Source organism: Corythoichthys intestinalis, chromosome 13, assembly GCF_030265065.1.
Source record: "Corythoichthys intestinalis isolate RoL2023-P3 chromosome 13, ASM3026506v1, whole genome shotgun sequence".
Classification (NCBI taxonomy): Eukaryota; Metazoa; Chordata; class Actinopteri; order Syngnathiformes; family Syngnathidae; genus Corythoichthys; species Corythoichthys intestinalis.
The window spans coordinates 45,110,131-45,129,603 of record NC_080407.1 but is presented as its reverse complement, the minus strand read 5'-3'; the positions used below and the strand labels follow the sequence as shown (position 1 = coordinate 45,129,603).

General features: G+C 40.9%; 1 protein-coding gene across 4 annotated transcripts in view; it reads left to right on the top strand.

Annotated features, from left to right (window-relative positions):
- The window catches only part of LOC130928357 (structure-specific endonuclease subunit slx1-like), a 157,297-nt gene that overhangs the window by 40,948 nt on the left and 96,876 nt on the right, over positions 1-19,473 (top strand). For all 4 annotated transcript variants that reach the window (XM_057854876.1, XM_057854875.1, XM_057854874.1 and 1 more), the window contains exons 7-8: positions 6,902-7,022; positions 17,198-17,388. In XM_057854876.1, coding sequence (XP_057710859.1) covers positions 6,902-7,022; positions 17,198-17,388 — 312 coding nt within the window. The remainder of the gene's footprint in view (positions 1-6,901; positions 7,023-17,197; positions 17,389-19,473) is intronic.

The following is a 19,473-nucleotide window of genomic DNA, read 5'->3' as shown; positions in this document are numbered from 1 at the left end:
TCACTATCACATGATAGTTATTACGCTTTTACGTGATAATTATCACATTTTTACATGTTAGTATCATGTTTTTACATGATAGTTTTCACGTTTTACTAGATTGTCATCAGGTTATCATGTACTTGTTGTCATCTAAAAATGTGCTAATTATGATGTAAAAATACAATAAATTGATCTCTTTGAAAACATTGAAAGAGGAAAGTGTCCGCGGTATCACGTTGTTAAACAGTTATGTGTTTACATGATAATTATCATGTTTTTACACAAGAATTATCCTGTTTTTACATGAGAATGAGCACATTTTAACATAATGATCAAATTTCTCAGTGTTTCCCCTAGGATTTTTTGAAGCTGTGGTGGTGGGCTGCATCGGAGTCGGACAGCCTCACCATGTCGTGCCACAGCGAATTTTTTTTTCTTCATTTTTTCCCCCAAGAAGAACCATAACAAAGATATATTTGAAATATTTCATTAGCCAGGCTAATGTTGTACCTCTCAGCTACAGTACATGTATGTAAAATGCGTAGCTGATTACAGCTACGTTACCCGATGTACTAATGCGACTTTTTTTCTCGTGGCAATAGTACGACTTACATCTCGTAGTGACTCAGGGTTGGCGACCCAAACTGATGAAAGAGCCATATTTGACCCCAAAAAAAACAAAAAAAAAACTGATACAGTACGTCTGGAGCCACAAAAAATTAAAAGCCTTGTACAAGCCTTATAATTATCGATACTAGCTATATTAGCCTACTATAGAAATGACTAAGTTGGCTAGAAATACGTAATTAGCCTTCATGATTAAATGTTTATTTTCCCTGCAGTGGATCCTATAGAGAATGACGCACCACGTGACTACTCTGTTGTACTATGCCACCACAAGTTTAACTTTATTACAATATTAATGAATTGAAAGAATGTTTGTGTCATGTTTGTCCTCCTAGAAATCCTATTAAAACAAAAAAATATATTTCCCTCCCCCATCTTTTTCCATTTAAAAAAAAAAAAAAGCGCCGAAGCATCGCTAAAGAGCCGCATGCGGCCCGAGAGCCGCGGGTTGCAGACCACCGTCGTAGTCCTCCTTTTTCCTTTTATTTGACCCTCATAAGTACTACATTACCACAACAATAACAGTCCTTCTGTCAACTGACCCATTTAGAGCAGTGGGGGAATTCTAATAGCCGTGTAAAGAGTTTTACTTGATTCGGTGAGAAGGTGAATAGTTTTTTCCCCGTTGTTCGTAAACTAAATTTCCACACAAAGGCACGTCGAGGTACCATTAACTTAGCAAGGAGAGGTATGAGAGTCATTTTTCGAGTGTCCCAGAGCTCGCGAAATTTGGGTGGGGGGGCGCATTTATCAAAGTTTCGTCAGCCGTAATTGTCTGAAATTGGCGCGCCGGTGTTGTGCCGAAAAATAGCCACTCCACGTGAAATGTCCCCCCTGACGGGAGCGCCCACACGTCACTCGTACAAACAGCCTTTTCTTACCAATCGATGGAACCAGAAACGACGTTCTTGTACCGTGAATATGTATCATTTTACTCTGCTTGAACTGATAAATCGTTTACTGTGACCAACGCTCTGAAAATAGAGCAAGGCTTTATTTTGGGCCCCGCCTCTCCGCAGTCTCTCAGCGCAAGTTAGTCAAAGTTTGCTTTCCGTCCAAGACGGCCGTCCACCGCTCACTTTCGCCGAAAAGTCCGATCCAAATTATTGTAATGCCCCGGATATGGGCAAGAAGGAGAGAAGTCTGTATTTGCTTACCCACTTTATTGTGGTAACAATAATAAAGAAAAACAATAACAAAATAACAGCGGGCTGCTACGACATGCGACCGCTATCTCTCGCTATCTCGCTCGTTCTCCCATTCTTCCTACTCGTTCCCCTTGCGTCTCTTAAGGGGGGGCCTGCATAATTACGAACATTAGGCTACAATACACAATGAATAGGTGTCCGCTGAACTCCTCCCACTCGGCTGCCGCTAGTTTGAAGCGGCCTTAAAAATTTTTTTTTATTTAAATAAATAAATAAAATACATCTCATTTGCCAGGCGTGGCGGCTTTCATTTTAGTGTGGCGGTGCGCCACAATCTGTTGAATATAGGGGAATCCCTGTTTCTACATGATAATGTTTTGACATATGAATTATCACATTATTACATGATTTTATGTATTTACATGATAGTTTTCACGTTTTTACATAATATGTAAAAAAAAAAAAAAATGTGATACTTGACTTTTGTTTCATTTTTGAGTGGCAGCAATACGCTTCCGTGACGCCCAAACTGGAATTAAGATGTTTAATTACCGTTCAATCATATTAGTGGCTAATTTATCCAGTCTCGGGCGTAGATTTTTCTCTTATGGTTAGTTTCCTTGATATCCAGTGGCGGTAACGTAAGATTCAGCTTTTTAGTACCAATAGGACCGCCCCTCCCGGACCCTCATATGATGAGGTCTTTTCCCTCCGTCCCCATTTTCTTTCCCTCAGTCCTCCTTGGCCTCTCACCCGGACCTCATTTTTCTCATTCGAGTGCGCCGCCTGATATTTTTGGCCGCTAGATTTTTTTCTCCCCTCTTATTGAACGTCAAGGTCACCGGCATAATTATATCATTGTCCGCCATTGACAGCGCCAGACGTCCACTTTGAACGGATTGGACGTCTATCACCGTCAATGTTACTGAAGGAGTTAAGGAAGAGTCGCAAGTTCACTGCCTACTTTTTGCGGCCGACAAATTCACACCTTTTTTAGCTACTGTGCAAAGATAATGACACTATAACCATGAATAATGCAATGTCGCTCTTATTTTTCTTTTCACGAGCCAGTGATTTTCACACCGCTCTTTAGAGAACATTGGCTGTTTTTTTCACCCCACGCAACTCTAAGGGCGTTTCTTTGTCAAGTCAAGGCTTGTACAACGATCGGAAACGACACTTTAGTATCGAGGTTTCTCGTTCCCGCCGCCGATGACCCGATGCTTTTTTTTGTCGGTGTCAAAAGCATCCTCGTTTGTGTTTGCAGGGATGAATAACACGGAAAAGTACGCTGAATCTCACTTTGCAAGGATTTTTTTTAGAGTGGAATGAGGTGAAAATCTGTGGCAGAGTCATCTTTGTCACAGGCCACATGGGAGATATTGTTTGTGTCAGAAGGACAATATGTCTGCCATTTAGAGCTACCTCGTTAATCAAATAATCGCCAATTACCCTAATTTTCGGACTATAAGCCGCTACTTTTTTCCTTCATTTTGAATCCTGCGGCTTAAAGTCCAGTGTGGCTTATTTGTTGATTTATTTGGGTTAACAGGTAACACTTTATTTGACAGCGGCATCATAAGACCGTCATAATCAAGACATGACACTATCATGGGCATTACTGAATGCTTATGACAGATGTCGTGAAGTGTCATCCGGCAAATTATGTCTTTAATTCCATTCATGTCCAGCTCCGATCTTTTGCATCCATTCAAAAGTGAGATAATTTGCCGGATGCCACAAAAATGACATCCCTTATAAACATTCATGGATGCTCAGGACAGTGTCCTGCCATAATTATAACTGTCTAATAACAGTCTTATTGCGCCACTGTCAAATAAAGTGTTACCAAATACCATAACAATCAATTAATGAAACAACTGGAACAGTAACTGAAGAAATAATTAGCACAGAACATGAATTTTGAATGTTATTTACAACTGTAGCGCTGCAATGCATGCTAGGAGGCATGCTGGACGACAACAGTGCTGACAGCAGGGGGCAGCAGAGGTTGACTGTCTCCCCCGAGGGAGCAGTGATGGCCAAATGAAGCTTCTTGAAGCAATAAAGCTTTGTAGCCAATTGGTTCAAAGCTTAATGGTGGTTCATTTGGTCTTATGACAGTTGTATAATGCCGCTGTCAAATAAAATGTTACCAAATTACATAACTAGCAATTAATGAAACAACTAGAACAGTAACTGCAGAAATAATTAGCACAGAACATGAATTTTAATTGTTATTTACATCTGTAGTGCTGCAATGCATGCTAGGAGGCATGTTGGATGATAACAGTGTTAACAGCAGGTGGCAGCATAGGTTGATTATCTACCTCAAGAGAACAGTGATCGCCAAATGAAGCTTCTTGAAGCAATGAAGCTTTGCAGCCAATTGGTTCAAAGCTTCATGGTGGTTCATTTGGTTTTATGACAGTCGTATGATGCCGTTATCACATAAAGTGTTACCGGTTAATATCTTTTGGTGTAAATATCCCATAATACAACTTCATACTTGATGGGGAGAATATTACATTATGCCTTTGTGATGTATGATTGCTTCTGTGACCTAGATTGTAACAACTTCTATTGTTTTTTACCTTGTGTTTCATAGTTAGGAGGGAATCTCACGAAATAACTTGTTTTGCACCATCGTATTGTTTCCAATACGCCTGGGTTCCATAGTTAGGAGGGAATCTCATGAGATAACTTGTTTTGCACTCATAATAAGGGTTGTTCCAATCATGTTTTTTTGCTCCCGATCCGATCGTTTTAGTTTGAGTATCTACCGATCCCGATATTTCCCGATCCGATTGCTTATTTTTTGCTCCCGATTCAATTCCAATCATTCCCGATAATTTTTCCCGATCATATACATTTTGGCAATGCATTAAGAAAAAAATGAATAAAACTCGGACGAATATATACATTCAGCATACAGTACATAAGGACTGTATTTGTTTATTATGACAATAAATCCTCGAGATGGCATTTACATTATTAACATTCTTTCTGTGAGAGGCATCCATGGATAGAAAGACTTGTAATTCTTAAAGGATAAACGTGACTTTGTATATTGTGACTAAATATTGCCATCTAGTGTATTTGCTGAGCTTTCAGTAAATTGTACTGTCGCCATGCCCAATTCATGATCGGAAGTGGAACCATGACTGTGCGTAGTGGTACCAATTGATATATCTTCTCTACGTTGGGAAATAACATAGGGTGTTAAGAAAAAGATCAATTACTACCTTTCTTCCCCACATTGCGTCCCACGATATTTCTAATCATAGGGAGAAGGATCGTAAGGCTTTAGCCAATTAAAAAAAGGCTCCAAAGCCTGCCAAAATTCACTCTACTCATTTTACGCTGCCTTTTAGCTCTATATATAGGTAAAACGGTGCCATTACAGATTGAACGCGACAATACGTGAGTGGGTCGTGCAGCGCATGCGTTAATTGCGTTAAATATTTTAACGTGATAAATATTTAAAAAAATTAATTGCCGCCGTTAACGGGATAAATTTGATAACCCTACCTTAAGCCTAAACTAAAGACTCTGGATGAGTGTAACATATTATGTCTGTAACGTTAAATGAAATTAGAAAACGATTTAATTAAAAAATATACAGTATGTACCGTATTTTTCGGACTATAAGTCGCACCTGAGTATAAGTCGCACCAGCCATAAAATGCCCAATGAAGAGGAAAAAAACATATATAAGTCGCACTGGAGTATAAGTCGCATTTTTGGGGGAAATTTACTTGATCAAATCCAGCACATAGAACAGATATTTCATCTTGAAAGGCAATTTGAAATTAAAATACAATATAGAACAACACCCTGAATAAGTGTACAGTATGATAATGTTACATGATGCATGAACAACAAAATGCGAACGTGGCCAGTATGTTAACGTAACATAGCTATTAAGAGTTACTCAGATAACTATAGCATCAAGAACATGCTAACAAGTTTAGCAAATCATCAGTGTCACTCCAAAACACCAAATTAACATGGGAAATAATATAAAAATGTGTTAATAATTTCACACATAAGTCGCTCCTGAGTATAAGTCGCACCCCCAGCCAAACTATGAAAAAAACTGCGACTTATAGTCCGAAAAATACGGTATATTAAAAAATAGCATGTCCGATATTTTTTTGCCGATTCCGATACTTTGAAAATGACGTAATTGGCTACCGGACGGCACAACCTGGGAACCACGCAAAGAAAAGCCCCTTTTTCGAAGGGCTGAACCAAAAGTAGCTTTGTCATTGGACGGGGCCGTTCCTACAAAAACCGGGCATTTCCGGGTGACCAGTGAAGTCCGCCAGTGGGTCACGTACGGATCGCCTGGCTTTGTTCCTTCGCCGCCTTACCGGAGCGTTGGCTCCCGCTCATTTGTCACGGTAAGCAATTTTCATTGCCAAGGGATACCTGGTTGTGCTATAACGGCAGCGCGGGGATTCTGGGATTGACAAACTAAAATCGAGGGTCATCGTTGCCATTTGTTATTCTTGTTTTGGGATTATAATCAATAAATCTCATTTATTCTGCATCTTTTAATCAATAAACATCGTCTATTGAGCAAAAGTGTGCTGACTCACCGCAAACTGGAAATTTCGGGAAACATTACTCCATCACAAGTAGAATATCTTTATCAGAATTGGATGCAAAATATTGGCTGGTTGACCTCAGATTGACCTATAAAAGAATTGTAAACATCTCAAAAGCGATAACGGCACAAACGTAGCACAAACGTTTTGATCGACGCGTCCAAACTTTGCGAATTTTTTTCCTTTGTTTCCTAACATTTTCCCGGCAAATCTTCTGAAACTCCTTCCCGCAGCCTTTTTTATCAACAATATTGCCGGAGAGGCAAACAGGGAAAGCATTTCTGTAAATAAATATGATGCCGTATTGATGGCTTATAGCTGAAGTTTGATGAGGAAATCCGTCAGCCGCCTTCAAAATTGAATCGGCTCCAAAACCGACAGCGACGCGGGTGTGAATTACATTCACGTTGATGCAAAAAAAAAAGTCATTTCGATGAGATCGGGAAAAGAACAACAGCTCGATAACGCTATTATAATTTGCGGTGTTTGCTCGCATTTGTCAAGTTATTTAGTGCATTCTGTCTCTCGCAGGAAATGTACTCCAAAGGGATGATCCTTGCCACCGCCATCCGACAGGTGCGGACTCTCGGCGACAACAAGTTTGAGGTCGTCACCTCTCTCCGGACCTTCATATTCCGAGCCGAGAAAGAAGGTTGGGACCACTTGTTTTTGCCAAGTGTAATAATCTCGCCGGGGCGAAAAACCCGGCTCCGTCCACCTCATGCATCTTTCAACGAGGCGGCTCGCCTCGGAGCCGAGGCTCATCAATCTTTGGGGAGCGCGCCAGAACCGGGAAGACCCGAGGAGGTTGATGGGGGGAAAAAGGGAGTTAGTGGAGCGGAGTTAAGGAGCTGCTGAACATAAAGCGGCAGGAGGAATCATAGCGGGCGAGGGGGATGTGCAAAATTGCTAGCAAAGAGCTAACTAGGATCCATAAGAGTGCGGGGGACTTGAAAACAAAGTCTTAATCAACATCGCTTCTCACAAACTATCGTTGATTCGAGTATCTATACCAATAGAGTGCTAAAATGACAATATCAAGGAGTAGTAAGAAATACTGAGTCAATACTGTACAATATGTACATTTCGAGATCTGGTTTCCAACTGCTAATCGATTAGCCCTACTCAACACGGCCGGCAGTTATGCGCGAAGCTGTGAAAATAGGATCACTTGTCGCCCTTACCAAGATGGTGGAAGATGCATCCAATCATCCGTCTGCTGTGAATTTCACTTCCTATTCATTCTTGGGTCACTTCCTTTTCAGTCACCCAAAATCAACAGGATGTGAAATGCCCCAAAATAAACACTTGCCTGGTATTTGCTGTCAGTGACGGCCGTACACTGGTGGGAAAAAGTATCTGAACCTTTTGGAATTTCTCACATTTCTGCGTAAAATCACCATCAAACGTGATCTGATCTTTGTCAAAATCACACAGATGAAAAAACAGTGTCTGCTTTAGCTAAAAGCACCCAAATATTTATATGGTATATTCATATTTTAATGAGGATAGTATGCAAACATTGACAGAAGGGGGAAAATTAATCAGTGAACCATCACATTTAAAAAATTTTTGGCCCCCACTTTGGCAGGAATAACTTCAACCAGACGCTTCCTGTAGCTGCAGGTCGCTTTATCTCTTTATCTATTTATATATTATAATTGATTATTCATGCTGTATTAAGTTTCTGATGTGAAAATTGAGTGATTTATTAGCTGTTGAAAACATGCAGTAGATAAAAGAAAAATAAGTTGGTATTTTGAGCAAAAAAAAAAAAAGTCATTTTTAATTGCTACAAAACCGTGAAGGAAAAATAATATCACTAACTCCATTTATGTCAGTCTCTGTGATGGACAAATGAAACTTCTTGAAGCAATGAAGCTTTGCCGCCAAATGGTTCAAAGCTTCCTGGTGGTTCATTTGGTCTTATGACAGTTGTATAATGCCGCTATCAAATAAAATGTTACCAAATTACATAACTAGCAATTAATGAAACAACTAGAACAGTAACTGCAGAAATAATTAGCACAGAACATGAATTTTGATTGTTATTTACATATGTAGCGCTGCAATGCATGCTAGGAAGCATACTGGACAACAACAGCGTTGAAAGCAGGTGGTTTACGACGTAGCCGTAGGGTTCAATAGCAATATGATAAGTTAAATATTGCTATTGATCCTGAAAATATAGGTGATTATCTCTGCATTTGGGGATTTTTGTGCATCTAGAGAATTTAATAGCCATTTTATGTTTTGTTATACTTATATAAAAGTAATTAATCGGGATTTTATTAGGGAACAACTGAATTTTTTGATGCCGCTGCTCATGGAGATTCATATAATGCTAAGGTAGGTGTCTGTTTTGGTTTTAGGTCAGTAGCAGGTTTGGTTTTGAAAATATTTGAAGTTTTTGAAAATAGGCCCCCTACGAATCGGCCCCGTTTCCCGTGTCATGTCAATTGGTTATGAAGTTTACGTCCGATTTTTTTCGTGTTTTTTTGACTCGTTTGTCGGTCTGAACATGACAAGTTGTATAGAAGTAGACCACTTCAAATCTGATTTGGTCACTTTCATATGTGGTTTAAATCAGATCTGGGCCAAATTTTGCCAGAATGTGGCGGCGGTGGTCTGAATTTTTAAGTGTCTGCTTGCTCAGCGCGTGTCGGACTGCTAATTAGTGCGCATGCGTAGTACCTGAACGGGCTCAATGGACAAAGGCAGTCTGAACGGGCACCCCAAAAAAAACAGAGAAAAACAGCCCCAAAGCATGAGGTTTCCACCCCCATTCTTCACAGTGGGTATGGTGTTCTTCGGATGCAATTCAGGATTCCTTCTCCAAACACGAGAACCTTTTCGACCAAAAAGTTCTATTTTGGTTTCATCTGACCATAACACATTCTCCCAGTCCTCACCTGGATCATCCAAAAGCTCTCTAGCGAATCGCAGACGGGCCTGGACGTGTATGGCTTCAGCTGGGGGACACGTCTGGCAGTCCAGGATTTGAGTCCCTGGCAGCGCATTGTGTTACTGATAGTAGCCTTTGTTACTGTGGTCCCAGCTCTCTTTAGGTCATTCACTAGGTCTCCCCGTGTGGTTCTGGGATTTTTGCTCACCGTTCTTGTTATCATTTTGACGCCACGGGGTGAGATTTTGCGTGGAGCCCCAGATCCAGGGAGATTATCAGTGGTCTTGAATGTCTTCCATGTTCTAATAATTGCTCCCACAGTTGATTTCTTTACACCAAGCGTTTTATCTATTGCAGATTCAGTCTTCTCAGCCTGGTGCAGGTCTACAATTTTGTCTCTGGTGTCCTTCAACAGATCTTTGGTCTTGGCCATAGTGGAGTTTGGAGTGTGACTGACTGAGCTTGTGGACAGGTGTCTTTTATACCGATAATGAGTTAAAACAGGTGCCATTAATACAGGCTAGAGTGGAGCCTCGTTAGAAGAAGTTAGACCTCTTTGACAGCCAGAAATCTTGCTTGTTTGTAGGTGACCAAATACTTATTTTCCACTGTAATTTGTAAATAAATTATTTAAAAGTCAAACAATGGGATTTTCTGTTTTTTTTTTTTTTTTTTTTTTTTTCCCACATTCTGTCTCTAATGGTTGAGGTTTACCCATGTTGACAATTGCAGGCCTCTCTAATCTTTTCAAATAGGAGAACTTGCACAATTGTTGGTTGACTAAATACTTATTTGCCCCACTGTAAGAGTCGCAGAGCCCTGCGACCGGCCTTGGGAAGAGATCAGGGACAAAAGATTGGAACATCTGCGCGGCCTCCCCAGGAACAGGGAGGAGGGGAAGATAAGCGTGTTCGGGAAAGGAAACGAAAATTATAATCAAATTAAGCTGAAGAAGTAATTCAATATGCCCAAATACTGTTGGTCTGCAGTCAAATTCGCGCTCCTCATGGCGAAGGCGAGATCTCAGGTCCCTTAAGTCTAGTGCTGCAAAGATTAATCGATTAACTCGAGTATTCGATTAGAAAAAAATATTCCAATTTTGCTGCTTCGAGAATTCGTTTAATTGAAGTGGCATTGTAATGGTTTGTTTTGAAAGTGTTGGCATTTCATTTTATTGATTTGGGTGGATACACTGCCCTCTAGTCTGCCCTATTTCACGTGGCTGAATCCAGCTGCTCCTGTTAAGAACAACATAAGCCAAATTTTTGTTCGTTTGTTTTTGTTTTGTTTTTTTAATGCCTTCGTGAAGTATATTTAGCCGTTTTTGTGGGAATACTGTATGTGTCCGAACCATTTTTAAGAGCATTGTAAAAAAAATAAAAATAAAATAAAAGTTGGCGTTTTATAGCATTTAAGCTAGCAGACTTTTGCTATGTAAGTTAGCCAACTGTTCTTTTGTTGTACATTGATCCTCGATTTTTTTTTAATGCCGTTTGAGGCTCAGCTCAGGTAATTTTTTAATGGTTTTTATCCGATTACTCGATTATTCGAACTAACTAGTTCATCGATTAATCGACTACTAAAAAAATCGATAGCTGCAGCCCTACTTCAGTCATTGCCATTACTCGCGGTCTACCTCGACAGTTCCATCACCTGGCACAAGATAGTATCCACTTTTCTCCATCCTTCCTCGGACCGAACTGTGAGTCCACAGAGCCAGTTCTCGGTCCGAGCCTCGACGAGATCTTCCAATGCCTTTAATCGCACAGTTTGATCCGTGGTCAATTTGTCGAATTCCTTGAAAGCTGCCATCTTGGAAACTTTCCGGTAGAGCAGGGCACCTCCCAAGCCAAGCAGAAGGAACCCCACAACAGGTAACCAAACAGCCAAATATCCTCGATATCTTCCACGGACAGGACCGTAAGACACGTTGGTTTCCAATGACCCCATGAATCTCTCACGTAACCAGTGGCGAAGGTGCCGTCCGGGCAAGACTGCTCTCCTGGAGCACCGTATCTTGTTGAAAAAAATCTTGTCAATTGCGCTGATAAACCAACTAATCAGATCCATTTTTGTATGAGAGACCAGCGCGGTTGATCCACAGAGGGAAAAAAAGCAGTTATAAGGTTTTAAAGCCCTCTACACGCTATCCACGGGTAAAGCTAACGATAGCACCACTATGTTCAACATAACATAACCACTGCGTTTAACAATGTATTTGTTGTTGTTGTTTGTTCTTCTCCTTTTCTGTCTGCTTCATTCCTTTCTGTCCACCCATACCTCCTTCTGTTCCTTGCCAAAACAACAATGGGAGTACATCAAACTCCATGTGATACATTAAAACTGTTCATATCATAAGGACACTCGGATCCTATTCTCCGTGTCTAAGCAGTAGAAAATCGAAAATTTGGGCTAATTTGATGTTAAGTGAATACTTCATCTGATTTCCTACAGATTCATTCAAAAATGTGAAGCTCATCATTGTTGCGCTGAAGGTCTGCAATTTTATCCAAACCGACAAACCGCTCATGTGAAGATGCCGGCGCAGCTCAAATGGATTCCAAAAGTTAAGCACGCGAGACAACCTTCACCGCAACTCGCCTAAACTCAAATCCCGTCCTCGTCCGCCGATTTAAATATTTCATGTTAAGTAGTGTGTGCTTTCGAGTCCCCATAAGGCTGGTAAGCGCCGACGGATTTACGCACTCTCGGCGCCGGTAAACGCGAGTAAACACGCGCCCCGTGGGGCCTTTGATAGACGCCGCCCGCCGTGGCAGCCATTTAACACCGCACAAAAGAAAGAGCGGGTGGTTGTTTTCCGATTTTTTCCACTTCTTATCCTATTCGAAAAGCGAAAGACGCGCATATTACAGAAAGGTCTGAAAAGACAACCCGACATGACCGACCTGGCGACTGTACAAAAGTACCTCGTCGTATCGAGGCGATAAATATGTTTCATCGGTGACCTGCCCTCGCCTGAGTGACAGGCGGCTTTCTCGATAAGCCGTCAATCATCTGATGGAACTGACATTGTCTTGCCGTGACCTTAATTAGCATCCCCACATTGCTGAGGGCGGACGTGAGCTCCTTTTATTTGACCTGGTGGTCTTGAATTGCTTCCTGGTCCCAAATTCCTCTGAATTCACAATCCGCCTGCATCCATAATGAATGGCCTCCTCCATTATTGACGGCTCTTTACATCACTAGGCTTTACTGTTCCTTTCTGACTTCCATTACCTGGCCCGCTCTCACTTATTTGCCTCTTCTTTTATTCAGGGCTTCCCTCTCTCTCCTCCGCGCTGTCAATCGGAGACGGGAAGGAAGCGAGGCGAGCGGCGCGCTAGCGTTTGGAGGACATTTGTTTGTTTGCGTGGATGTCTATCACTGTCAATGACAGTCAAGTAAGGGTGGGAACCTCTGGGTACCTCACGATACGGTTTGCAATGCCCTGGGTTACGACATAGCCGATGAAGGGAAAAGGTACCGTTCTCGGACACTCCATATAATTGTTTGCATTAGTATAACACATTCATTTAACTATAGTTTAGGCAGACTCCACTCAGTGGCCTTGAACACAGTAAACCTTATCGGCGCTCATGAGGGGGAAAAGGAAAAATGGTACCGTTTCTCGTAGGCACCGTCTAACTGTTTGCATTACTCGAGCACACGTAATGTAATCAATCAGGGAATAGTTTCATTTCTCATATTCACTGTAGGACTGCACTACTCTAACACACCTAATGTAAAATAAATAGCACACCATAGTTTAAAGAAACAGAATAGATACACAACGCCATCTTATCATAGAAGCCCAAACGTGTGCGCCACGAGCAAGATTGACGCACCAACTCTGGCAATCAGTCCTCCCGACAAACGGACAAGGACAAAAAGCAGCGCACTTTGTCCTAAAACAAGTAGTGCCAGCCCGGATAACAGAGTTAATAGCAGGCGCTTGTGACGTCAAGACCAGCGTCGGTCGCTGTGGCAACCACATCTCATCCACACATGAACCTAAACAGCCCGAAACCGGCCAGAGAGGGATGATCCCAAAGCAACGGCTGGACACACCTTCGTCCGGCCCACGGACTTAAAAAACACTGGACACTGAGATAAGACAGATTTGCTGCTCGGAAACATTTTCTATGTAGCCTTGCTTTGGATCCAGAATAGTCCCTCCGTCGTCTGTTTTTGCCTTGTTTTTAACCATTGTCGACGAATAAATTGTCGACCTGTTTTCGGTGAGTCTTCTTCAAACTTTTGAAACATGGAGTCAGTACAAAGGGTTAAAATAAGAAGAGAACGCGCGAAGTTCCACCTTCCCGGTTGGCGCGGAGGCAGCATCGGCAGAGCGGCACTTTGTTCAGCTGTCGCTGTCAGCTGTTTCAACACCGACTTACGTGATTTCCACTTTACGATGCCAAAGCATAGACTTCATAACCTATTGACATGACACGGGAAACGGGGCTGATTCGTAGATGGCCTATTTTCAAAAAACTTCAAATTCAAATATTTTCAAAACCGAAGCTGCTACCGAACTAAAACCAAAACAGGCACCTACCTTAGCCATATGTGAATCTCCATGAGCAGCGGCATCAAAAAAATTCAGTCTTTCCCTAATAAAATCCCGATTAATTATTTTCATATAAGTGTAACAAAACTTAAAATGGCTATAAAATTATCAGATTTCACACTAGATGCACAAAAATCACCAAATGCAGAGATAATCACCTATATTTTCAAGATCAATAGCAATATTTAACAAATACGTTTTTGCCCAAAATACCAACTTATTTTTCTTTTATTTACTGCGTGTTTTCAACAGCTAATAAATTGCTCAATTTTCACATCAGAAACTTAATACTCGAGGAAAACATGCAGAATCAATTATAATATACAGTGGGGCAAATATGTATTTAGTCAACCACCAATTGTGCAAGTTCTCCTACCTGAAAAGATTAGAGAGGCCTTTAATTGTCAACATGAGAATGTGGAAAAAGAAAATCAGAAAATCACATTGTTTGATTTTTAAAGAATTTATTTCCAAATTAGAGTGGAAAATAAGTATTTGGTCACCTACAAACAAGATTTCTGGCTGTCAAAGAAGTCTTAACTTCTAACGAGGCTCCACTCGTTACCTCTATTAATGGCACCTGTTTTAACTCATTATCGGTATAAAAGACGCCTGTCCACAACTTCAGTCAGTCACACTCCAAACTCCACTATGGCCAAGACCAAAGAGCTGTCGAAGGACACCAGAGACAAAATTGTAGACCTGCACCAGGCTGGGAAGACTGAATCTGAAAAATGTTTGGTGTGAAGAACTCAACCGTGGGAGCAATTATTAGAAAATGGAAGACTTACAAGACCACTGATAATCTCCCTCGATCTGGGGCTCCACGCAAGATCTCACCCCGTGGCGTCAAAATAATAACAAGAACAGTGAGCAAAAATCCCAGAACCACATGGGGGGACCTAGCGAATGACCTACAGAGAGCTGGGACCACAGTAACAAAGGCTACTATCGGTAACACAATGGGCCACCAGGGACTCAAATCCTGCACTGCCAGACGTGTCCCCCTGCTGAAGAAAGTACACGTCCAGGCCCGTCTGCGGTTCGTTAGAGAGCATTTGGATGATCCAGAAGAGGACTGGGAGAATGTGTCATGGTCAGATGAAACCAAAATAGAACTTTGTGGTAGAAACACAGGTTATCGTGTTTGGAGGAGAAAGAATACTGAATTGCATCTGAAGAACACCATACCCACTGTGAAGCATGGGGGTGGAAACATCATGTTTTGGGGCTGTTTTTCCGAAAAGGGACCAGGACGACTGATCTGTGTAAAGGAAAGAATGAATGGGGCGATGTATTGAGAGATTTTGAGTGAAAATCTCCTTCCATCAGCAAGGGCATTGAAGATGAGACGTGGCTGGGTCTTTCAGCATGACAATGATCCCAAATACACAAAGGAGTGGCTTCGTAAGAAGCATTTCAAGGTCCTGGAGTGGCCTAGCCAGTCTCCAGATCTCAACCCCATAGAAAATCTGTGGAGGTAGTTGGAAGTCCGTGTTGCCCAACGACAGCCCCAAAACATCACTGCTCTAGAGGAGATCTGGATGGAGGAATGGGCCAAAATACCAGCAACAGTGTCTTAAAAGCTGAAGAGTTACAGAAAACGTTTGGCCTAAGTATTGAGATGAACTTTTGGTATTGACCAATTACTTATTTTCCACCATGATTTGCAAATAAATTCTTTAAAAATAAAACAATGTGATTTTCTGTTTTTTTTCCCACATTCTGTCTCCCATGGTTGAGGTTTACCCATGTTGACAATTACAGGCCTTTTTAATATCTTCAATTGAGAGAACTTGCACAATTATTGTTTGACTAAATACTTATTTGCCCCACTGTATAAATAGATTAGTATTAAATTGTATTTACAATCACAACTTTTTATAGAATAGAATAGAATAGCCCTTTATTGTCATTATACAGTTGTACAACGAAATTGTGGCGCATTTAACTTATCATGCAGTGCAAAGGGAAAATCTCAAAAGTGACTTGCAAGAATAAAATCTAAATAAACAAATATAAAATTCGTATGAGATAGCCCTATGTTCAGGCAGTGCAAATAATCGAAGTGAATTAGCAGCAGTTTGATAGTTAAGGCTTTGAGCATTGCAGGTAAGTATTGCACATAGAATATTGCATATAAATGAATATTGGACTAAGCCTTGGAGCATTTCCCTTTGCAGTGCATGAGTTAAAATCTCAAAAGTGACTTGCAAGTATAAAATCTAAATAAAAATAAAATGCATATGAGATAGCCCTATGTTCCTTTGAGTATTGCAGGTGAGTAAGTATTGCACATAGAATATTGCATATAAATGAATATTGGACTATGCCTTGGAGAATTTCCCTTTGCAGTGCATGATTAGTTAAAATCTCAAAAGTGATTTGCAAGTATAAAATCTAAATATAAAATTCGTATGAGATAAAGTATCACAAAAGTGAGTACACCCCTTGAATTTCTGCAGCTATTTAAGATATCTTTTCATGGGACAACAGTGACAAAATGACACTTTGACACAATGAAAAGTAGTCTGTGTGCAGCTTATATAATCAAAAGCCCTGGCAACAAAAGTGAGTACACCCCCTTAGAAACTACGTACATCCCTAAATGTCCAATTTGAGTACTGCTTGTCATTTTCCCTCCAAAATATCATGTCATGGCTGACTCCCCACCTCTTCAATCTCTGCAGCAATGCTGACAGCAGTCCTGTAACGAGTCTCATGACATTGTGGAGGGAAAATGACAAGCAGTACTCAATTTGGACATTTAGGGATGTACGTAGTTTCTATGGGGTGTATTTACTTTTGTTGCCAGTGGTTTAGATATGAATGGCTATATTTTGAGGGGAAAATAAATGAACTCTATTATATAAGCTGCACACAGACTACTTTTCACTGTGTCCAAGTGTCATTTTTTTCAGTGTTGTCCCATGAAAAGATATACTTAAATCTCTGCAGAAAAGCGAGGGGTGTACTCACTTTTGTGATACACTGTAGTTTCAATTGTCTTAACCGCTTGCTACAGTTTTATTAAAAGAAACAAAAAAATAACCGCCGTGCTGGATTCCCAGACTGGATGGCAATGATTTTTCACTTCTTTTAATTAGCTGTTGTGCTCGCTCTAATTTACGCAGCGAAATTTAGCCGGAGGCTTTTAAATCTCAGTTAAGCAGCTTTCAAGGATATTATTTTTCCAACCAGTTGTGCTTTATCCTGTCCAATTACTCCTTTCTACGTAAAGCCTTTGAATGCCACAGACATTGAAAGCGATGCAAATAGAAACGCCAAAAAAGAAAAAAGGACGTTTAATCTTTCTTTGTCTAAGTGTGTTTTCTTGATTGCGCGTCCGCAGGGGAGCGCCGCGAGTGGATGGCGTGCCTTCAGTCGTCGGCGCGGCCTCCCGCCCGCGGCTCCGGGACGCGCCGAAGCTTGCGCCGCCGTGTCTCCGCCAACAAGCGCGGCGTGCTGGAGGTGCGCGCCTACAAAGGCAGGGTTCTGGTGTCCCTGGCGGGGAGCAAAGTCAGGCTTTGCAAAACGGAACAGGTACTTTTTCACACCTCGGGGACTTACTGGCGGCGGGATGACAGCTCGCTCTTTGACAAAGGAACAGAGCAATGAGCGGCTGTTTGACAGTCACGAGACGTGGCTCGTCGTCCATGTTGGAACATACATTTTTTTGTGTATACAGTGATCCCTCGTTTTTCGTGGTTAATGGGGACCTGCTGTTGGATATTTATGCAGCAGGGCGGAGAACCAAAAGTGGTATTTGCCATGTGGCAAAATGGATTTTGCCATGTGGCTTTTTTTTGCCATGTAGCAAAATGGATTTTGCCATGGGGCATTTTTTGCCATGTGGCAAAATTGATTTTGCAATGTGGCAAAATTGATTTTGCCATGTGGCAAATTTTTTTTGTCATCTGGCAAAATGGATTTTGCCATGTGGCAATTTTTTTGCCATGTGGCAAAATTGATTTTGCAATGTGGCAATTTTTTTTTTTTTTGCCATGTGGGCAAAATGGATTTTGCCATGGGGCATTTTTTTGCCATGTGGCAAAATTGATTTTGCAATGTGGCAAAATTGATATTGCCATGTGGCAAAATTTTTTTGTCACGTGGCAAAATGGTTTTTACCATGTGGCGTTTTCTTTGCCATGTGGCAAAATTAATTTTGCCACGGGGCATTTTTTTTTGCCATGTGGCAAAATTGATTTGGCAATGTGGCAAAAAAATTTTTGCCATGTGGGCAAAATGGATTTTGCCATGTGGCATTTTTTTGCCATGTGGGCAAAATGGATTTTGCCATGTGGCATTTTTTTGCCATGTGGCAAAATGGATTCTGCCATGTGGCAAAATGGATTTTTGCAATTGGGCATTTTTTTGCCATGTGGCAAAATTGATTTTGCCATGTGGCATTTTTTTTTGGTATGTGCATAGCCGTCAATGGCACAGCCTGACTTGGTTGCCAGTTGAATGTCAATGCGCTCTAATGTAACGTGTATGGTCAAAAATCACAGCCAAACATGTTTTTCTGCCATTTAAAATGAATGGAAAATTTGGATGTGCATGGCCGTCGATGGCATGGACGTGCATGGCCTGCAAAACTGCCATATACCTCCCCAAAATGCCATATACCCCCCCAAAAATGACACAAACCAAAGTCCATTTTGCCACATACAAAAAAAAAGCCACATGTCAAAATCCATTTTGCCACATGGCAAAAATAATGCCGCATGGCAAAAAAAAAAAAAATGCCACATGGCTAAATGAGTTTTGCCACATGGCAAAAAAATGCCCGTTGGCAAAGAAAAAAATGCCACATGGCAAAAAAATGCCACATGGCAAAAAAAATGCCACATGGCAAACTCCATTTTGCCGCATGGCAAAAAAAAAATGCCACATGGCAAAAAATGCCATTTGGCAAAATTAAGTTTGCCACATGGTAAAAAAAATGCCACATTGCAAATTCCATTTTGCTACATGGCAAATACCACTTTTGGTTCTGGCTGTCCCTCTATTCGTGTGCAATATATTTTAGTATTGTGAAAGAGGGTGTTAAAAGGAGGCTTATTTGACCTTTTAATTTTCAGATGTGTTTGTTTGTCTTGCTGCACTAATTGTTGTTAAATTACACGGGCACTTTTATTTCCAATACAAAAACTCCAACACACACTGCAGGTGAAATAGAACACTGTCTTTGTAGTAGCCTAGTAGTAGTTTGTAAACTATCCAGCATACGTGAAGACTGCTATTATGCACAGCTATTATAGAGAATATGCACATGACAAATTTGGACTGCAACAGCTGCTTTTGGACTGGAAAAACTATTGCAATTTTCGGACTATAAAGCCGCTACTTTTTCCCCCCTCATTTTTAATCCTTCGGCTTATTTTTGGATTTATTTGTGTTAATAGGTAACACTTTATATGACAGTGGCGTCAAAGACTGTCTTAAGACCGTCATAATGACACTATCATAGGCATTACTGAATGCTTATGACATTAAGAGTCATCCGGGAAATTATGTCACAAACTCCATTTATGTCCAGCTCGGATCTTTTACATCAATTCAAAAGTAAGATAATTTGCCGAATAACACTAAATGACATCTGTTATAAACATTCATTAATGC